We start from the raw sequence: 20,928 nt of genomic DNA, 5'->3' as shown, positions 1-20,928 counted from the left end.
TTAACTGATCGCCATATTTGGCGTTAGGAAGGAATTTTTCCCCAGGGCAGATTGGCAAAGGCTCTGGGGTTTTTTTGCCTTCCTCTGTAGCATAGGGCAGGTGGATTCTTGCTGGTGGATTCTCTGGACCTTTAAGTCTTTAAACCAGGATTTGAGAACTTTAATAACTCAGTCATAGGTTAGAGGTTTATTGCAGGAGTGAATGGGTGAGGTTCTGTGGCCTGCGTTGTGCAAGAGGTCAGACTAGATCATATTGGTCCCTTCTGACCTTAAGAGTCTATAAATCTATGAAGCAGGCAATTGACCTGACAAGGATCCTTGACCCGACCCCGCCTTCTTGGGCACAGGGGAATGACCTCTGTCCACAGTTTCTTCTGCAGTTTCTTTGCCATTGGCAAAGGCAAATGGCATCAAGAAGGGCCCAGTGCCAGCAGTGCGCTGTGCACCAATGCTGAAGTACTCGGCCCCAAGTCCGATTAGGAGGGTTCTGAGGCCAGTGAGAGTGCCGCCTCCATCAACAGAGCTTTCAGGCAAATGTCTTTAAGTCCGTTGCCTGGAGCCCTTACAGATCTTGCACCTATCCCTTACATCCGTCTCCCCCTAAACACTTCGAACAACTATCGTGGAGATCCTTAAGCAGGAAGGGCTTGTAGCAGACAGAACACAGCTTGAAGCCTGGGGAACAGGGCATGTCCCATTCCAGGGTGAATGTCTCTAGTGGGACCACTAAACAACTATAAAACAACCATGAAACACTTGCAGTCACAAGAGAGAAGCAACTGTCAAAGGCAGAAAGAAGGAAGCAGAGGGCGCAGGGCCAAATGGCACCTCATATACCGGCGCATGAGTAGGGGACTCCTCCGTAGAGCCAGCTCTGGCACCCTCTGATCACTAAGGCAAAAAAGAAGTCTCCAATAGCCATGCACGTGGGCATACACAGTCCTAATATGGAATCAACATGAGCAAGCACTCAAAGAACCACCTTGTGCAACCTGATTTTCCTCAGATCATGCTAGTTATATCTGTGCAACAAAATGCTTTTTAATGGTAGATTTCAACTGAAAGTAGAATGTGAAATCTATGGCCTTGCACAGGTGGCAATGCAACTGAATAATTCTATCAACAATGCATAAACCAGAAGGTAGTCCAGTTCATTCTCCCACAGTTGTTTCAATTCTGCAGAGCAGATAGTAGTGAAAGCTGATTGAATACAACTAGGAAACAGATCTGCTGAAAAATAAGGTTACTCACGTTACAGTAACTCAAGTTCTTCGAGAAGCCTTTATCCATACAGATCCCACTGTAGGTGTGTGCCCCTCCATGCACGCAAGTCTAGAATCTTTTAGCCAGCTATGGGCCATTGGAGAATGTGCTTGTGTCCTGCACACCTTAATGCCTATCATTCTCCCCCCCCCCGCCCCCAAGAATATAAAGGGTGGAGCAACCCCAACTGCCACTCAGTTCCTTCACTAATAACAGATATCAAATAGAAGGACTGTTCGTGGGGAAGCAGGATGGATCATGGGATCCACGTGGACAAAGGCATCTTTAAGAACTCCAGTTACGGTCAGATAAGTAACCTTTTTTCAGCATTTGTCCACACAGATCCCAATGCAGGTGACTGACTAGAAGTTACTTCTTAAGGAAGTGGGTAATAGGAGTTTTATTTAAATAATGCCTACAAGACAATTCCACAAAAATTAGCATCTCACTTAGAAGCTGTCACAATAGAAAAATGTTTAGCAAATGTATGCGTTGAATTCCATGTAGCTGCCCTACAAATTTCCGAGACATAAACCCTCCTGAGCCATGCCACACAGGAGCCTGAGCCATGGCAGAAAATGCCCTGACTGAATGTGGAAGGGGAAACTTCTACTATAAGAATTATTAACAAGAGAAATCCATTTTGCTAGTCCCTGCGGAAACTGTCTGTCCTTTAGATTTACTGCTAAAAGCTATGAAAAGAGGAAGTTATTTTGTGCAATAACGATGGTTCAAGATGTGTGTCGCTATGGGTGCTCCACTGTAGATATATCTGTGTCTCTGCGACTCTATATGGAGATTTTTGGTAGCACTGCATGTACTGGCTGAACGGACACTCCCCCTTCCCCGTGGTCTGCCTCAGGACTATCTAGCGCTGTGCAGGTGAAGCCCCCCCGTTCCTTCTCTACCACAGAGCCCATTAGGGAAAACTCCAAAGTATAGGGCAGGAGGGCAGGTTGTGGAGCACCCACAGGGACACACATCTCAAAGAACCATCGTTACTGCACAAGGCGAGTAACTTCCTCTTCTTTGAGTAGTGTCCCTATGGGTGCTCCTCTGCAGGTGACTTCACAGCAGTATCCCCCATGGAGGGTTGGGGCTTTGGAGTGGAGTCTGTTGCTACAGAGTACTGTGGAGCTGAAGATGGCATCAGAGGCTGAATCACCAGTGATTGCATAATGTTCTGCGGAAGTGTGGGCAGAGGCCTAAGTCGCTGCTCTACATATTTCTGAGATTGTCACATGCCTTAAAGATGTCCCTGAGGTAGAGACTGACCTCAAGGAGTGCATACAGACTCTGGATGGAGATAATAGCTTACGCCCTTGATTTAATGCAACCAGAGACCTTTTTGGAGAGTCTTTACGCAGATATCACAGAACCTTTGGATCTTTCTTCAAGTGAAAGGAAGAGTTATGGGGACTTCCTGAGGTCCTTAGTCCTGTCCAAGTAGAATGCTAGTGCTCTTCTAATATCTAGCATATGCAGAATCACCTCCATGTTGTCACTATGTGGTTTTGGGAAAAAACCTGGAAGATGGATCTGTTGATTCACAAGGAAAGCGAACACAACTTTAGAGAGAAACTTGGGATGCAGCCTCAGATTTACTTTGTCTCTAAAAAAAGGCTGTGTATGGTGGGTATGCCATCAGGCCTCTATCTCTCCTATGCGCCTAGCTGAAATGATGGCAGTTGGAAATGGTGCCTTCATGGATAGATGTAAGAGACAGCAAGTTGCCATAACTCAAAAGGGAGGTCTAGTCAAAGGCCTGAGACCTCAGTTAAGATCCCAGGCTGAAGCGGGCAGTCTCATCTGCGGGAAAGGATTCCCAAACACCTATAAGGAATCTACGGATCAGCGGATGAGCCTACACTGAGTATCTGTCTACCTGACAGTGGAAAGTCTATATCGCCACAGGACGTACCTGAAGTGAACCAAGTAAGAGTTTTGATATCTTGAGGTCTAAAATGTAGTGTAAAAATCAGAGGACAAGGTGACAAGGTTGAGTCTAATTGTTTCCATTTTTAAAGGAAAGTTTGTCGAGGAGTTGACTTTCAGCTGTGTAGCAACAGGTCTTTCACCTTGTCAGAGCATTCTACCTCTAAGCCTTTGAGCCAAGAAGAAGCCAAGCCTGGAGTCAGAGGACCCACAGGCTATGGTGAAGGATTAGCCCATTGGTTTTGAAAGAGTAGGTGAGGAATGGGCCAAATAGGAACCAGAGGACATATTGCCATCTATGTCAGGTAAGTAGCAAAGAGGTCTGTAAGTGGGTCTCCCCAAAGGGCAAATATGAGTTCAGTTCCCATGAGAGAAATTCTGACAGACTGTCGGCTGTGATGTTTCGTGTCCCTGGTAGATAGACTGCGGAGATAAGCACATTGTGATGGATGCACCAATTCCAAAGTTTGAGTGCTTCTGTGCAGACAGATTAAGCGCCCCTGTGACAATTTATGTAAAAAAAAAAAAAAAAAAAAAAAACACAGCTCATGGTCCCCCATGACCTTCATGTGGGTGTTCTTGATAAATGACACAAAATGTGCACAGATGTTCCAGACAGCCCTTAGCTCCAAAAGACTGATACAGAGGATCACTTCTGTGGAAGACCACTTGCTGTGAACCTTGTGGGCATGTAAATGAGCTCCCCAACCTATTAGGGAGGTATCCATCATTAGAGTCAGCATCAATGGCAGTTGCACAAATGGAATGCCTTCTCAGACAGTGAATGGGTCTTTCCACCAGTCCAGGGAGTGCTTTACTGCAGAGGGCAGTTATAGCAGTTTCGTTAGACTATCCCTGTTCAGGGAATAGACAGAAGTGAGCCACATCTAAATGCACCTCATGAAAATCCAGGTGTTTGGGTGAGGAGGGTGCATGCTGCCATATGACCTAGCTGCTGCCTCTATGAAAGTTTCCTGTATGAAACTCGTAAGGCTGATGAGCTTGTGTAGCAGGAGGAACACTCATTTGTACTGCATCGAGGTCGGCACCGATAAAACTCCAGTCACTGTACCGAGGTTAGTATTGATTTCTGTAATTTGAACAGTAGGCTCAGATGCACAAATGTACACATGGTCATCTGGGTGGCTTGTATGGCATCCTAGAACAAGGGATCCTTGAGGAGGCAGTCATCTAGGTATGGGTAGATAATGCTCAATGGTTTGTAGACACACCACTATGACGGAGAGAACCCTGGAGAATACCCTGGTGTGGACGAGAGGCCAAATGGGAGCACTCTGTCCTGATAATGGTTCTGCCCAAGGTAAACTGTAGGAATCTCCTGTGCAATGGTCATATCGAGATATGGAAGTAGGCGTCTCTGCAGGTCAAGGACAGAAAACCAATCTTCTTGCTCTAGAGCTGGAATAATGGCTGTTAATGTGACCATCCTGAACTTTTGCACCTTCATGTATTTGTTCAATGCCCTTAGATCTATAAGTGTTCAGGCCCTTGACCAACCCGTCAAAAATGCTTAGAAGAGGTGGTCTGAGAGATCGCAGATTGGGATGCTGACTGCTTCCACTTTTGAACCCTGGACCTCTTACGCTGCAGCTCGTAACAGCCCTGAGACAGTGGGTATTGACGAGGTTGTGATCTGTAAGGGAAATCAGCAGCTCATCTGCCAACTTCTTGGTAAGATCCTGAAAGTTCTTAAAATTGTTACCTAGTGATGGGGGCAGGGGGCGCATTACAGCTTCATCTGGAGAAGACTAGGAGAAGTTTGCTGGGGTGTAGCTTCCCCTTCGAGCCCTTCTTCCTGTTCTGCAAAAGCTTCCTCCTCCCCTGGCTCAAGGGCTCTGGACAGCCAGGCTGTAGAAGATTATCTGGTGGACTCTCTCTTTGAGGGACACTGGATGTCCATGACGTGTATGTCACCCAAGAATCCCAATACAGCCATTTGGAGGGGGAAGGCTATGGGGGTGTCCCGAGGGGCCCCTACCACAACCGTGGGTCAGATTGATGGAATTGAGGAGGACCCTTGTATTGTGTTGGCAGGCCACGATGAGAAGCCAGAGAAATGACATGCTCCTGGTCACTGTCTGACTCACTGGATAAGGATGGCACTGACTGGAACTTGGTGGTACATGGCCCAGTGCCAAGAGTGATTCTGGATCTTATCTACCAATGCAGAGACTCCAGAATTTTCAGGGTAACATGCATGGGCAATTACAGTGTGTGACTGACAGATAAATGGATGAAAGTGTTGAGGCATCAGATCTAAAAAGGGATGCCAAATTACATTTTTGTTTTTAAAAAGTAGAACCCCTTGGCAAAGGCACCATCTCAAATCAGTGAAGACTCCTAGATATGTCAACCTGCAGTAGACTGAAAAGGGAATTGGCACAGACCAAAATTAGACAGAGTACTCATGTTGAATAATTTCTAAAAACTGATCTTTTAATTGTAGTTGCAGCCCATGGTTTTTTTTTTTTTTTTTTTTTTTTTTTTTTTGCGCAAAGAGAGGCAGTTGCCAGAGGGAGGCATAGGAAAAGATCCCCACAAATCGGTCCACAACAGTAGCATCAAATCTTGTGTCTCTGATCTGAAGATGAATAGGTTGTGCCTACGGATGAGGAAGAGACTCTTCTCCCCTCCCACCTCTCTCCCAAGACAGCAAGGCTCTTATCCAAAAGGTCTCTGATAACACCGAGGGCCCCTCAGGCCTTCGTCTAGAAAAAGAAGGTGGCTTAGATTGTTTCCTCCTCTGATAAAAGCCTCCATTCTCTAGAGCTCTGTGGCTCTCTCAAGTCCTTCAGGTATAAAGTGCTTCATCTGTCCTTAAACCGAAAGACCAGTACCTTCAACAGCTAAGTCCTTGATCATAGTTTGGACTTCTTTTGGGAGTACAAACAGCTGAATCCACAGTGATCTGTGAATTGTTAATACTGAGGTAGCTATAGCCCTAGCTGCAGGATCAGAATCTAATGATGCATGATGAGCAGTCTTTGCCACAAAATTTACCCTCCTACAGCCACATTACTTATCTCTTTCTTAATGTCATGTGGGAGTTTTTTGTTCAGCTGCATAACCTTGTCCCACTGGAGAAAACTGTACTTAAGCAATCAAGTTCTGATGGCTATCTGCATCTAAGGGCTTGCCAAAGAATATGCTTTCCTAACAAGCAGGTCCATTTTCTTGGGTTCTTTCTCCCTGGGAATCAACTTAGGGGGACCACATTGCTTGGACTTTCAGCAGGTACTTTTAGCCACAAGAGACCCTGGTGTTAGTTGTGCAAAGAAATACTCAAACCCTTTTGGAAGTTCTTGACATTTATGATCTGCTCTCTTAAAAGATTACCACAATTGAGACAGGGGTTTGTCACAGTTCTTTAGCAGGATCAAGTATTATCTCATTCAATGGCATGGCCAAATGGTCTTGAGATTCTGGATATAAAAATATCAAAAAGTTTGAGAATGCTCTTGAATCATCTCAAGAGGAATTTCTGAACAGCCTTGGCCTTCCTTTTCAGCAAGTCTTGAAAAGCATTGAAATCTTCTATCGTGGCAGATGACAGAACTGCTTCATCCAGAGATTAAGAGGATACTGCAAGCAGAAAAGACTGAAAGTCATATTCTTTCGAAAGCTCTCCATCTTCTCCAGAACAAAAACCCTGGACAACCTCTTGCATGATAAGTTGACCTGAAGAACGTACAGGCCTGAATGGTTCTTTATGAGGTGACCAATTCCCTGACCTTAACATAAAAGGGTCAGGATTTGGAAATTGCTGTGGGTTCAATCCTGGCCAGGAAGGCCACAACTGCATCCCATAAGGATAAGGTATGGGATACCACAGTGGTGGAAACAATGAAGCTTGAGATCTGTCAGACGCCTGAGACCTGTGATGAGAAAGTTTCCTCCTCACCTTCCTTTCCGGGATCATATCTGGAGAATGATGAGAAAACCAAGGAAGACTCATACTGTCACAAGAAGGAGGAGTCAGAATAGTAGCACTTCTCCATAGGATCTCTATATCTCCTAAGAGACAACCATTAGTACCAGTGATGAAGGTCAAAGGGATATCTTCATGTCTGGTACCTTTGATTCCAGTACCAAAACCATCTTAGAACCCATAGAATGCAGAGAAAAGTCTAGTAGAGGAGACTCCAGTTCTGGAGTGATCATTTAGTCCACTGGAGCTATAAAAAGAACACTGAAAAACAATAGGAACTGGTACCAATGTAATCAGTACCAAGCTTACTGACAGCTGTTAGCACAGTTCCAAGAAATCAGTGATAGATGGTTCTGAAGCCATTAGTACTGATGAGCTGGTATGTTCAGCAGAAAATTGCTAGTTGATAGTGAAGTGGAGAAATGAACCCTTGCAGGGTCTGGTGGTACTCTGTGTCAGTCTGATTTGAAGATAGTCCACTTGGAAGTCTTAGCATAATGCAATTTGGATTTTTTCTTTATTGGTAGTGGAGACTGACTAACACAAGGTCTCTCTGCCTTCCTGCCATAGGCAGGAGGGATCTCTGACTGACCTGAGGAGGAAAACTGAAACCCAGAATGTTTGAGCCTCATAAGGTCTTTTGAGGCTTGCCTTCACTGAAGACTAACTTGAACTAAACTGAGTTTTCCCCTTAAACACTCTCCAAGTGCACAGCCATACACGTCAATCAGTGCTACACAGCACAGCAGCCACCACTTCATGAGCTAAGAGCAGACAAAGAGGTAGCTATTAATGTGTATTGCTATCCTGAGGTGACTGTAGTGCAGATGAGCAGCCACAGCAGTCCAATCCCTTCCCATAAGCCCCCGACGGGAAGCAGACTATCAATCTGCCTCTGCTCAAAGTTCAACTTGCTGTTTGCCTGCTTGCAATTTCTCCAGCTTCACACGTCTCTAGTGTTTCATACAAACACAACAATGCCTATTAAAAAGCCCTTGTATCAGTGTATAGCTACCAGAGTGGGCAGACAAGTTGTCCTACAACACCTGTGAACGTAAACAGAGGCATAGTGAATTGTGGTGCTATAAATCTTGGGATAAATAAATACCCAGACAGCTGTATTCCTTGGCACAGCCAGATACAGCACCCATTACGGATGCAGGTCATGACAACACAATAGTGTGGTCATGATATTCTGGGTTAGGCTATCATGGGTAAACTTACCAGTAATTGCTTACCCCCATGCTTAGCATGATGTGGAGGCATAACAGGTCTTCTGCATCCAAAGCTAACACCTAGAGTGGTATCCCTGGTAGCCAAGGCACTGACAGACAATGGCTTTAATAGAATAGCATTCTTGAGGAAGTACGGGGTCTGATACCACTCCTTGTAGATTTCTACAAGGATATCTTGTAGGATAAACTTTCAGACAGGCATCATGAGCTCTATGACTAGGATTTGAAAATGACTTGCAAAGTGTGTATAAACTTTCAGACAGGCATCATGAGCTCTATGACTAGGATTTGAAAATGACTTGCAAAGTGTGTATTTGTCAGTTATGAGAGAATCCAGCTAGCAGAATAAAACATTTTGCATGAGCATCACTTGCAGGCATGAATGAATCATAAACTAAGCCAATTTTAAAACTCAGGGACCAGACTCAGCCATGCATGAATCATGGTACCAAGGGAAAAAACAAGGCAATTATTTGTGTGTGTGTGTGTGTGTGTGTGTGTGTGTGTGTGTGTGTGTGTGTGTGTGTGTGTGTGTGTGTGTGTGTGTGTGTGTGTGTGTGTGTGTGTGTGTGTGTGTGTGCGTGCGTGCGTGCGTGGCCGGCCAATGGGCTCTGACAACTAAAATTTTTAAAAACTACTAAGAATAATCTGAATTAACTACTTATATCCATGATGTAGTGGGGAAGCAGAAGAAGGATTTTGTGTTGCTCCAACTCACTGCCATAGGCAGGGAGAGGGAATCAAAGTGGTGCTTTGGGCTTTTCTGCCTTTTATACACTCAGGGTTGGGCATGAGGGTGTACATGCACAGACTTCTAAAGATCACGGCAAGTTAAAAGATTCCAGATTCACACTCAAGGGATGCAGACACCTGCAGTGGAACCCATGTAAACAAATATTCAAAGAACAGAGACATTTCTACCAAGTTATTTTATTTTATTTATTTATTTTTTTTAAAGAGTAGAACCACTTTAAGAGGTCTGGCTATCTGATGTCATATTCCTTAGTGTTCAAGAAAACTCCAAGAGTGTTTCTATGCATTTTAAATAGACTATGGTCTCCTACTTAAGTCAACTGTACAATGATTGTGAAATCAGCGGAAACAATCTCACCACCAGTACTGAACTGCCCATGACTGCCTTCATAACATTCTAAATTTAAAAGACATCTACAAGCAATTCTCTTCTAATTCCAGATTTCTAAAGGTACTTTTATACACAATTTTTAAAAATGTGATTACATAAAAGAAAAAAATTGAATATAGGGAACAGTGCCCCTCTTTCCTATAAGTAATTAAAATATTAAATAAATTTGTTTTTTTGACCTTTGTAGAATCTCCCTCCCACACAACATATGCTACTGCCAGGGAAATTGGGAACCCTGAACTCTTTTATAGCGTGTATTCCATCCTAGTGTCTCATGGACACCTTCTCTCAGTCACAATGCATGGACTAAACCTTCCTCCCTTTTCCCATTCACAACTGTTTATACCCAAAAAGTATTAGAAAATAATGTATTTTTAACTTTAACATAACTAGAAATAAGAGACAGCATCACGTGATCAGCCAACTCTCCAGAGACCCTGGGCAAGCATTCCATGAACCACTATTTGGGAACCTTTGGAATAGACAACATAATAGAATCTAAAATTGGGAAGAGACCTATGATACAATCTCCACTCACCAACCACCCCTGCCCAGTTGGCTATTGTTCCAAATAGGATTACAATCTATTTATATTTAGCAAACGAATTTTGTATCCATGACAGAATATTCTCATTCAAACAATAGGATTGTAATTCTTCTCGTGGGGCTCTTTGGCAACCCAATTAAAAGTCTTCAGTAAGGTCCAACAGTTTTTCTAGTTTGACCTTAAATAAAGATAAATATTAAAACTAATTTTGGTTGAGTCCCTTGTTAAGTGCACCCTTAGCTTTGCTGTCATCACTTTAGATTTAAACTAAACTTTAAGGGAATGTCTACAAAGACAAGAAAAACTCATGCCAGTGACTTGGGATCGTAGAGCTCAGGCTGCAAGGCTGCTTCATTGCTGTGTAGACTTCTGAACTTGGGCTGGAGCTCTAAGCTCAGGGACCCTCCCACCTCGCAGGGTCCTAGAGCCCAGACTCCAGCCTGAGCCCAGAAGTCTACACAGCAATGAAACAGCCCTGCAGTCCAAGCCCTGTGAACCCAAGTTGGCTAGCACAGGCCAATTACCAGTGTCTAGTCGCTGTGTAGACATAACCTAAATTGTCTTTTCACCATTTGTGCTCTTTGTCCAAGCTGAGTAGAAATGCGAAATGTAAAAACTGGACTAAGTCAGTTTTACTTTTGTTTCTATCGTCTCCTGCACACTGAAATTCACAAGTGGAGCCCTATGCAGGACTAATTTTTAATCCCATTCCTGCTCCGCAATATCCACTCCTGTATTGTTTCTTGCATTTTTTCCTGCTCCCATCCACAAAAACCTTCGATCCCACAAACCCCAGAAGAGAGACAGATTCCCCCATGTTTATATATTTTATATTATAAATAAAATACAGAATTCAGACAATTTTTACTACTAAAAGAACATAAATCTTGCTTAAAACCATGTAAAAATACTAACACCTATTATAATAGATATAAAATCTTTCTATCCTTCATTTAAATTAAAGCATTAAAAGCATTATTAAAAACTTGCTTTATATTGCTGAAATTCTATGTATGACAAACTGATGAGAAATTTAATGTTTTCTTGCAAATTAACAGAGTCTGGGGGTTTTTTGCTCACCCAATCCTGCCTGCATCCAAGTACATTTCACCTGCTCCTACTATTATGGCAGCAGGTCCTGCAGGATCCTAGTCCTGCTGCAGGGCTCTATTCACAAGCACTAGCATGAATCTGTTTGATTTTGATTCATAATACAGCAAGGGAATACCTAGATTCACAAATAAAGCTAATGCAATTACATTTATATTAGTGTTTTTGTTTTTCGTTTTTACAAAAAAAAAAAAACCTATATATTTAAGTCATATTTAAACTATCACAAGTGAGCTTTTAAAAAAAATACACTACCCTTTTATTACATACCATTGCAAATGTGGTGGTCTCAATTAATGGTACCTTACCTGTGAATTACTCCCTTCCCATGCAAGTACTCTAATGCGGATACAATTTCAGAAGTATAAAATCTGGTACAGGTCTCATCAAATGAACCAATTTTTCGTATGTATTTTAGAAGCTCTCCATTTTTGGCATAGCTAAGTCCAAAATCTGAGTATAAAAGTTAAGGATCATCAGGACATTTTAAAATAAATTCAAAATTATATTGCAGACTAGAATAAAAACAAGATTGAATGAGAACTATGGAAGGGATATGGGAGTCTAATTCCAAACTGGCTTGGTACTAATAAAAGGCAACATTTTCTGACATGATCTCCATTTTTATGGCATACAATTAAGGTCATTTAGATTCTTAAATCACCTATTTTGAGGCACAGTTAATGTATCTAAATCACCTAAATAATGGATTAAAACTTCACCTACAGTTATTAGCATTTGAAAAAATGGAGACAGTTATGGCCAGGCTGAAAATTGACCCTAAGAGTCAGACCATCTGACTGCAGCTTGGAGAGTTATGTAAAATGCATCGGTCTCAGTCCAGTTTGTAGTGAGCAGGTGTCCACATTACAAAAAGGACTACTACACTGTGCCCTTTGTTGGTAGCCTCAACAAGTATATCAAGGATTGAATGACCCCTGGAAGGAGACTAGATCTATCCATTCACCCCTAAAAAGGGCCACTCCAGAGCAGAAAGCTCAGAGGGATGTTTGCCATAGCCTGGTATTAGAACTGTTTTATGGATAAAAAGGGGACCTCAGACTCTGGGGGGTCTCAAGATAGAATACTTACAAACATAAAGTTAACTTGAAATAAACAAACTTTTAAGACCAGTTGGAGAGAAATGTCATGAAGAACTACATGTTCCTGTTGGGACACTGAGGATCCCCTTCTTCACACTGTAACAATAACCAGCCAGGTCTCTTGCACAGTAGCTCTAAGAACTGTTACTAAAAAGGCACAAGTAGAATCTCTTCAGATTACTCTGCAAGTCATTTTAGAAGAAGTTTAACAGCTCTGATTGTTTAAAGGACACAAATTACTGGATGTAAAAGAAGGAACATGGCCAAGATTTTTTTTTAAATTTAGTTTGTTTTACCTCCTATATTGAAAGTAAAACATTGTAAGAAAACAGATTTTAAACAATCCAATCAAAAAAAAAAAAAAAAAAACCCAATCTTATCTTCTACTGATTTTGACAGTGTCAATATGATTAATACTGATTTTTTCTTCTTCATCTCTTATAAAGCACGGGTATATTCTGTTTATTTTAAAATCTGTGTTATCGTCTTAATTGTTAGCAGAGTTCAGGATAAAACGTTTGTTTTCTGTTTCTAGTTAATTCTGCAACAGCACACAATATGTTAGCTGCTATATAAAAAAAGGGACTACAAAATAATTTCTTGGAAACACTGCTGACTTTAAAATATATAATTTCTGCCATATGGTGTTATTTAAAGGGACATGAAATTTTGGGTGTAGGCTATATTACTATGTCTACTTAAACTGGCATGCACAAATATAGTGTTACATAAACAACTTAGGAGACCTCCTATTTGAAAATACTTGACATACTTGTGTTTTAATATAAGTAGCTATTTCAATAATGATTAAACGCTAAAGAGTTTATCACACCAAAGAAAATACTGCTCAGTTTCTTTCCATGTTTTTCTCATTCCAGTAAAGGATCTATATGTTTTAATGAAATAATTCACTTGCTACTTCAAACACATTGTAATAAATATTTAATTCAAAGGATACACAGCTTTTCATCATCCTGAAATGTGAAGTAGAGTTTTACAAAGAAAGGGTGATCCAGACGGGACATTACATCTCTCTCTCTGGTCACATAGGGTACCTTGTTTTCTTTTATGATATGACGTTTCTCTAGAATTTTAACTTGAAGAAGAAGATGAACAATGAAAATGCAGAGGACTTGAGCCCAAACTCATTTTGTAAACTAAGCAGTTTTGCAAATTCATTGATTAGATTTTGGCATTCTAAGAAGTGCCAAACTTCGCTGGTTAATAGTTGCTCCTACTGTCCCTCTCATTAGAAGGGAAGGAGATCTCAGAATAATTTAATTTGAATAGAGTTAGATACTTACTTATTTTAATGTTATGCCTGAAACATTTAGCTTGAAGGAATCATTACTTACTGGCATATTCTCTGGAAGTTGCCAATTCTCGGGCCAAGACAACCTGGGTTAGGGGAAAAAACCCACATGTAACAGGTTCATTAAAAAGATATTACAAGGATGTCAGCTTGGTGTTCATTCCCAGTCACAGTTGGAATTTCTTATTAACCCCTCTGCCAATAGATGTTTAGTGTCCCCTTGCTATACACATTCCTCATCATGGCCCCAATCAGCAAATCAACTAAGCATGTTCTTGAGTCCCATTGAAGTCAATGTGTTTAAAGTTCAGTACATGTCCGAGTGTTTTGCTGAAGCAGGGCCTATAGTACCACTGGTAATCAAACTAGTATTTATTTTCCTCTTCAGAAAGTTGTATTGGTTACAACGTAATATGCTACAATAAATCATTGATTATCTTTCTACAAGAAGACATGCATCTCTGCTGTGTGTTTCTGTTTGGCAACAATTGCTTTTAGGCAAATTTTGCAATAAAAATATTTCCTGAAGTAATTTATTTTTAGAAGAGATTCGAAATATGCTTTAAAAAGACTATCATAGTACCTTTCCATCTGTTACACGGTGTCCTTGAGCACTTAAATTTATTCACCAGATTAAGAGTTAAAAACAACAGAATGGCTTCCAGCATAGTAAACTGGTTTATCTTGTGAAATTGAAGGTTGATGAAGGGGAGTGAAAGAGTTCCAAACAGCAGGAATTGGGGAGAAGGGGGGAGAGAGAGAGGCTTTCAAGCCAATGGTTCTAAATTTTTGAAGAGAAAAAGTTTCAGAAGGAATGTGTTTAGTATAATGCAAGTGAATTTACAGTATGTATGGAATAAGAAGTTTCATAAAAGTGGAGTTTTGATCAGATGCACACAGAACACAACAGCTAGAATGCACGTCTCCTTGCCTGAATACAAGCAAGAACGTCTCTGCTACTCTAGATAATCTAGAATGGTTCCCAGCCAGTGGTGTGGGACCCCCTTGGGCACCAAAGGTTACAGGGCGTCCATGAGGCTTCAGTAATATTGAAGTAACGGCCCCATGAGCTTCGCAGCGCCCCCTGAGCTCCACGCCAGCTGGCTGCAGCCCCCCTGAACTCCATACTGGCTGGAGCAGCCTTGAGCTCTGCGCCAGCAGGAGCAAAGAAGCAGCCTCCTCAGAGCCGGGCACCCAGCCGGAGAGGAGCAGCCCCATGCCAGTCGGGGTCAGGAGCAGCCTTGGCCGACCCACCAGGGTTCACCTTCAGTACCCTCAGGCCATGAGAAACGGGAAGAGGTGGGGCCACATGGGGTTTGCAGTGGCAGCTGTGCCAGGGAAGGCTTAGCTTCTTGCTCAGGTAAAAGTAAATTATTATTATTATAATGTAATTTAGTGGCACCACCACCACATGTGTTTATAGGGTTATATGTGTTTAAGGTTGGTGAGGGCGGGGGTGTGCGTGTTTTACATAATGTTAACTAGTGGGGCTTTCACTCAAAAAGGGTTGGGAACCACTGATCTAGAAGGTTCCAGTAAGTTTTCATATTAGGTTTCTAACAATGCATTAGGAGAGAATCTATACTGTACCTAGTTTTAGAAAATAGTTTGGTGTAGATTATGCAATCATATCATGCTTGCTCATATCCCAAATATTTTTTTTAAGTTATAGTAGAGTACTCCAACATCTTAACTTATTTCAAAACACATGCTATTAAGTGAAATTATTATACACTTCTTAAGGCTAGTGGTCTTAAACCCCCTTTTCAAACTAAATAGGTTTATGTAAGCAGAGTTGCCCACTTCTGGAGCAGTATCTTTTGTTGAAAGTTTACTTCTCAATTAAACTGTAGGAGAGTTGATCAGACCTTTTATTCTCAGAAAATAGAAAAATGAAGTTGACAGAAGCAGATCAGAAGTCAGACTAGAGACAGTCAGGATTTAAAAATTATGCATTTATAAGGAATTTTTTCCAAAGATATTGCTTCTATGTATATGATTAACATATAACAATATTTAAAACATGTAACCCTCAGGCTATAATATTGATCATCAGATTTGGTCAAAGTGCTTTATTTGCCCCCTCCCCCTTCTTCTTTTGAGAAATTTCTTCCCCTACACCAACGCTATCATAATTTCAACATTTTTAAAATCTACCAAACCACCTCTTTTAAAGATCTGTTACTTAAATACCAACATGCCAGGATGTATAGAGCTAGCTTTCTTGCATTTTGGGGAATGGATATATTTATATTTATTTGTGTTAGATAGCTCATGGCCAACAGTCAAGAAACGATACGAAACATAGGCCTTGATCCTGTAAACATGCACATTAATTTTACACGTGACTGGTCCCAGTGAATTCACTGGAACTACCCAAACATGCACAAATGACTTGCAGAATTGGGGATTTACATTGTTCTCTTGATCTCTGCACTATATCCAATTCCCCACCTTGATAACAAAAAACACATGTTTACAATGACCCAGAAAAAGCTTACCGATTGCCATAAATTAAAACCCATTTAAAACAAATTTAGTTACTGTGTAGCCAAATTGACTCTTACACTCATAGTAATATTAGATCTGTATAATGAAAAAGCCACTTTAATGGAACTTTAACAAAGCAGTGTTAAAGTCACTGGAAAACATGTCATAATACTAAGGTTTCAGCTGCAACAGTAATTCTACCTCACTGCACTTCCCATACATTTTACTAGGAACAAGTCAGTAATATATTAAGCTACTCATTTAAATCAGGAAACAAATTGTTGTGTGTAATCTTGCCAAGTTAATTTGCTGTTGAACTCGGACATTAGGATTTCCAGATTTTGGTGAGTATCTATGCAGTCATTCATTTCCTATATATGTGCACTTTTTAAAAAGGAAAAATAAAATTAAAAGGTAGAATAAGAATTTTGACTGAAATCCTTACAATGATATGTTTTGAGGCACATTAAGTTCTTACAATGGCATAAACCCCTAACCCAGTTCAAATCCTTTAGACACAATCTTTTAAAGTAATCTTAAATATTTAAAAGAGCATGAGAAACTCCAGCACCTTATGGCACCATAAGCCCTTAAGCCACTAAAAACATACAATGGGACATAAATGTCTTCTGAAAACTTAATTCAAGCCTTTAAGGCAGAATGGTGCCTTCTATAGGAGTGGAAGAGTGGATACACAAAGGACATCATGTAAAAACCACATCTTGAAGTGAAAATTAATGATATTTTCTACCGTTCGCTGAGAACTGGCACTTTTTAACACTCAATTTTTCAATCATTTTTTTCCCAACTTGGTTGAGGATATATTTTTCAATGACCTTGTTTACATGCCAAATTTAAGATTTCAAAGTTCACCCAAAGAGGTTCTGTAGAAACTAAAGGGTAATAACTTTGCAAAAACCAAAAATGGATAAAGCATTGCTTCAATCTCACAAAACTGAAATTATGAGCATGTGAATACCTACTGGTCTGCACCTGTAGCCTGACCAGAGTGCAGAAAGCAGTGATGGGTGCAGTATAAGAATGTAAGTAGACAGTCTGTGAAACTATTTCCATAACAACAACAGTCGGTACTATGCACCTGCAATAATTGAATATATTGTTCAGTGACTCAAATACTGTCAGGAAGCTATTGGTGCTTTGATCTTTACTCAAATATTAAAGGGGGAAAAAAAAAAAAATCAAAGAACAGAATGTTACTCATCATTACCAGTGTATAACATCTAGGAAGTCATACTAGGTGTTTAATGGCTATTTTGTTTCAGTCTTCACTAAAAAAAAAGTCAATTGTGACCAGATGCTTAACACAATTACTATTGACAAGGAGGAAGAAACCATTTAGAATATTTAGGAATATTTAAGAATATTTAGACAGAAGTTAGATGTATTCAAATTGGCAGGATCTGATGCAATTCACCCTTGGAATTAGCTGAAGCAATCTCAGAACCACTAGTGATTATCTTTGAGAACAGGTGATGTCCCACAAGACTGAAGGGCAAATATAGAACCTATCTTTAAAAAGGGGATGAGGACCAGAAAATTATAGACCAGTCAGTCTAACTTAAATATCTGGTAAGATACTGGAACAAATTATTAACCAGTTTGGAATCAGTAAAGGACAAGTGGTAGCCAACATTGATTTGTCAAGAATAAATTATGCCAGACAACCTAAATTTCCTCTGACAGGGTTACTGGCCTACTGCACAGGTGGAAGCAGTAGACGTGATACATCTTGATTTTAGTAGGGCTTTTGCCACAGTCCCATATGATACTCTGAAAAGAAAACCAGGAAAATGGGGTCAAGATTACTGTAACATGGGTGCAAAGCTTATTAAAAAAAGCACACACAGAATAGTTATCAATGGTTCGCCATCCAACTGGAAGGCCATACCTAGTGGGGTACCGCAGGGGTCTGTCCTGGGTCTGGTACTAGTCAACATTTCCATTAAAGTCTTGGATACTGAAGAGGAGAGTATGTTTATAAAATAGGTGAATGAAACCAAGCCTGAAGTGGTAAAAAGCACTTTGAAAGAAGGATTAGAATTCAAAATGACCTTGACAAACTGAAGAACTAGTCTGAAGTCAACAAGATGAAATTCAGTAAAGACGAGTGAAAAGCACTACACTTTGGAAGGAAAAAATAAATGCACAGAAAAGTGGAACAACTGGCTGGCCAGTAGTACTGCAGAAGAGGATCTGGGGGTTATTTAGGGGAACACAAATTGAACATAAGCCAACAGTGTGGAGCAGTTGTGAAAAAGGCTAATATTCTGGAGTGTATAATACAAATGTTTTATGCAAGACATGGGAAGTAATTGTTTCATTCTGGTGAAGCCTTGGCTAGAGTATTGTGTCCAGTTTTAAGAAAGATGTGGACAAATTGGAGAGAGTGCCAAGGACAGCAACAAAAATAGTAAGAGGTTTACAAAACTTGACCTTTTTGGAAAGGTTTTAAAAAAACAAAAACAAAACAAAACAAAACCTGTACATTTAGTCTTGAGAAAAGAAGAGATGGAGGGAGGGAGAGACCTGAAAAAACAGTCTTCATATACAGTAAGGGCAGTTATAAAGAGGACAGCGATTGATTGTTTCTTATCCTTCCATCAGTGGACATAGAGCACAATCAGTGTAATCTGCAGCAAAGGACATTTAGTTTAGATATTAGGAAATAACTATCCTTATAGTTAGAAAGTAAGTAGTGGAATGTTACCAGAAAAGGTGGTAGAATCTCACTCATCCAAGCTTTTTAAGAAAGGTTAGACAAACACCTGTTGGGGATGGTCTAAGTACAGTTGATCCTGCTTCAGCACAGGGAGGGTGGGGTGAGAGGGGGAATTAGATGACCTCTTGACTTTTCTATGATTATATTTTTGTTGAACCAATATAGCTTATTAGCATTGCAGGCCTACTGCTAAAGGAGCTGAAAATAGCTATATTACTCACAGTTGAGAAAGATCCTTCACCCAGAATTTTCCCAAATTTGAAGTCCTCGGGTCGTTTTTTTCGAGGCTGAGGAGGCTGTTGTCCTGAATGTTGCTGTAGGGAGTTTGAACTAGACCTTGATTCAGCTGCAGTTCCCTCCATGTTAGACCCCTGTCTGCTGCCACAGTTGGAAATGACAGATGGAGTGCTGGAATCTGTCTGGTTCCTCACCATTGATGGGGATGGGCAGGAACATATAACCACACTTGACTGGATTGGAACAGCATCATACTGAAAAAAGAGGGGTGAACATATTCATTTAGCTTCATTTATAACTGGAGGGGCCCAGCAGCATAAATGTACATGACAATGTACCAAGTATAAAAGTGTGCCATATAGCAGAGTCCTTCCCCTGAAGAAGGACGATAGTATAAACTCATAAGAAGGTACAATACACAACAAAACAGAGCTGCAATGCTTCACAGAACTAGTGCGTCTTCAGGAGTGATTCACCCCACCTCCCCAAGAGGAGGGTTGATATGTAAATATTGATCAAAAGGCTATTTGAAGTGTAGAGGGCTGCATGGAAGGAAGCTGGAGCCAGGAATGAGAAAAGGAAGCAGTCAAAACTAATTAGAGTAGAGCATAGGAAGTGGGTGGAGTGTAGGAGACTGAGAATAGATATAGGCTTAGACACAGCTACTGAAAGTGTGGCCCAATGAACTGGAACTTTAATACAAAGATTATATAAAAGGAATGAAGATGCAGATATTCTAGTATCTACACTCTCACTCTATTTTATCCAACTCATACTATAAAGGGAAGATTATTTTTTACTTCCCCTCCCATGATGCAGATACAGAGCTAAGTATGAATTGGTTGGTTAAGAGAATTTAAGAACTGCCAGGGATACCTGGGCAGAGTTCGTATTTGCGAGCCAAGTTCCTTCATTTTCTCTTTTCCTTCCCTCCCACTTTTTCCTTTAACACTAGGAAATTAAAATAATTAATAGTTAATGCAAAGCTACAGTTGAGAGAATTAAGTAAAAATGTTAAATTGTTCCAGTAATATCACCATTGCTACTTAGTCATTTCTGTGCTTTCCATAGCTAAATAAACCTGCTTTACTTGGATGTTACTGAACACCATCCAGGGCACAGGATGTGCAATACAGTGGAGTGAATATTGCCAGACAAATCAACTTTTTTGGAGCTTCCTGACCTCCTGTCCCTGGTTCTAGTACAACAGTAAGTTAGTGGAGGTTCAGTACAAACCAAGCTCTAATGAGGTTCTCTTACTGAGGGAAGCATCTCTAGCAGTTGACAGGCACACAACCTCCGTTTTGGATGTCTGCAGTCTCAGCATCTTATTGGACCGATCGCTCTGTATTCCCTCTTACTAAGTATGACTCAAAGCTCCTTTTTCTATCTTCGGCGGCCAGGAGATGGACCTTTTCTCTCCCTGGTGTGGACACTGCCAAAGCCATAATACCTTATGGAAATCACAGGATGGATGACTGCAGTATGCTCTATGGGCCTTACCCTGGGAAACTATTCAGAAGTTGTAGCTAGTGCAGAATGCTGCTACTTGCTTCACTGAGTGAGTACATAGGTCCTGTTCTCAGGGTTCTGGACTGGCTATCCATTTGCTTTTGGATACAAGTCAAAGTGATTATTTTCCATGTGAACAGCTCAGGCAGTCTGTCCTCTATGCCCCACTTTGGTATCTGCAGTGTTCATCATTTACATTTTAAAAAAGCCAAGTATGTTAAGATATGTAAATGTACAGTTAGGGCACCCAAACAGAGCCATCTGGGGGGGGTGGATAAAGGGCAGGTTTCCTCTGGCCCGCTGTTTGAGTGGGCCCCTAAACTGTGGCATTGTGATCTGATGCATAAGGTA

General features: G+C 40.9%; 1 protein-coding gene across 3 annotated transcripts in view; it reads right to left on the bottom strand.

The window, feature by feature from the left end:
• PDPK1 (3-phosphoinositide dependent protein kinase 1) overlaps positions 1-20,928 on the bottom strand; it is an 87,965-nt gene that overhangs the window by 37,896 nt on the left and 29,141 nt on the right. For all 3 annotated transcript variants that reach the window (XM_067534093.1, XM_067534091.1, XM_067534092.1), the window contains 4 exons: positions 19,050-19,319; positions 13,642-13,684; positions 13,245-13,382; positions 11,492-11,636 (listed from right to left, as the gene is read on the bottom strand). In XM_067534093.1, the coding sequence (XP_067390194.1) occupies positions 11,492-11,636; positions 13,245-13,382; positions 13,642-13,684; positions 19,050-19,262 (539 nt within the window). In that variant the 5' untranslated portion in view covers positions 19,263-19,319. The remainder of the gene's footprint in view (positions 1-11,491; positions 11,637-13,244; positions 13,383-13,641; positions 13,685-19,049; positions 19,320-20,928) is intronic.

This window comes from Emydura macquarii, unplaced genomic scaffold, assembly GCF_026122565.2.
Source record: "Emydura macquarii macquarii isolate MOO-44397 ecotype Brisbane River unplaced genomic scaffold, CSIRO-AGI_Emac_v2 contig_3390, whole genome shotgun sequence".
Taxonomy (NCBI): domain Eukaryota; kingdom Metazoa; phylum Chordata; order Testudines; family Chelidae; genus Emydura; species Emydura macquarii.
This window is presented reverse-complemented; position numbering and strand designations above follow the sequence as displayed.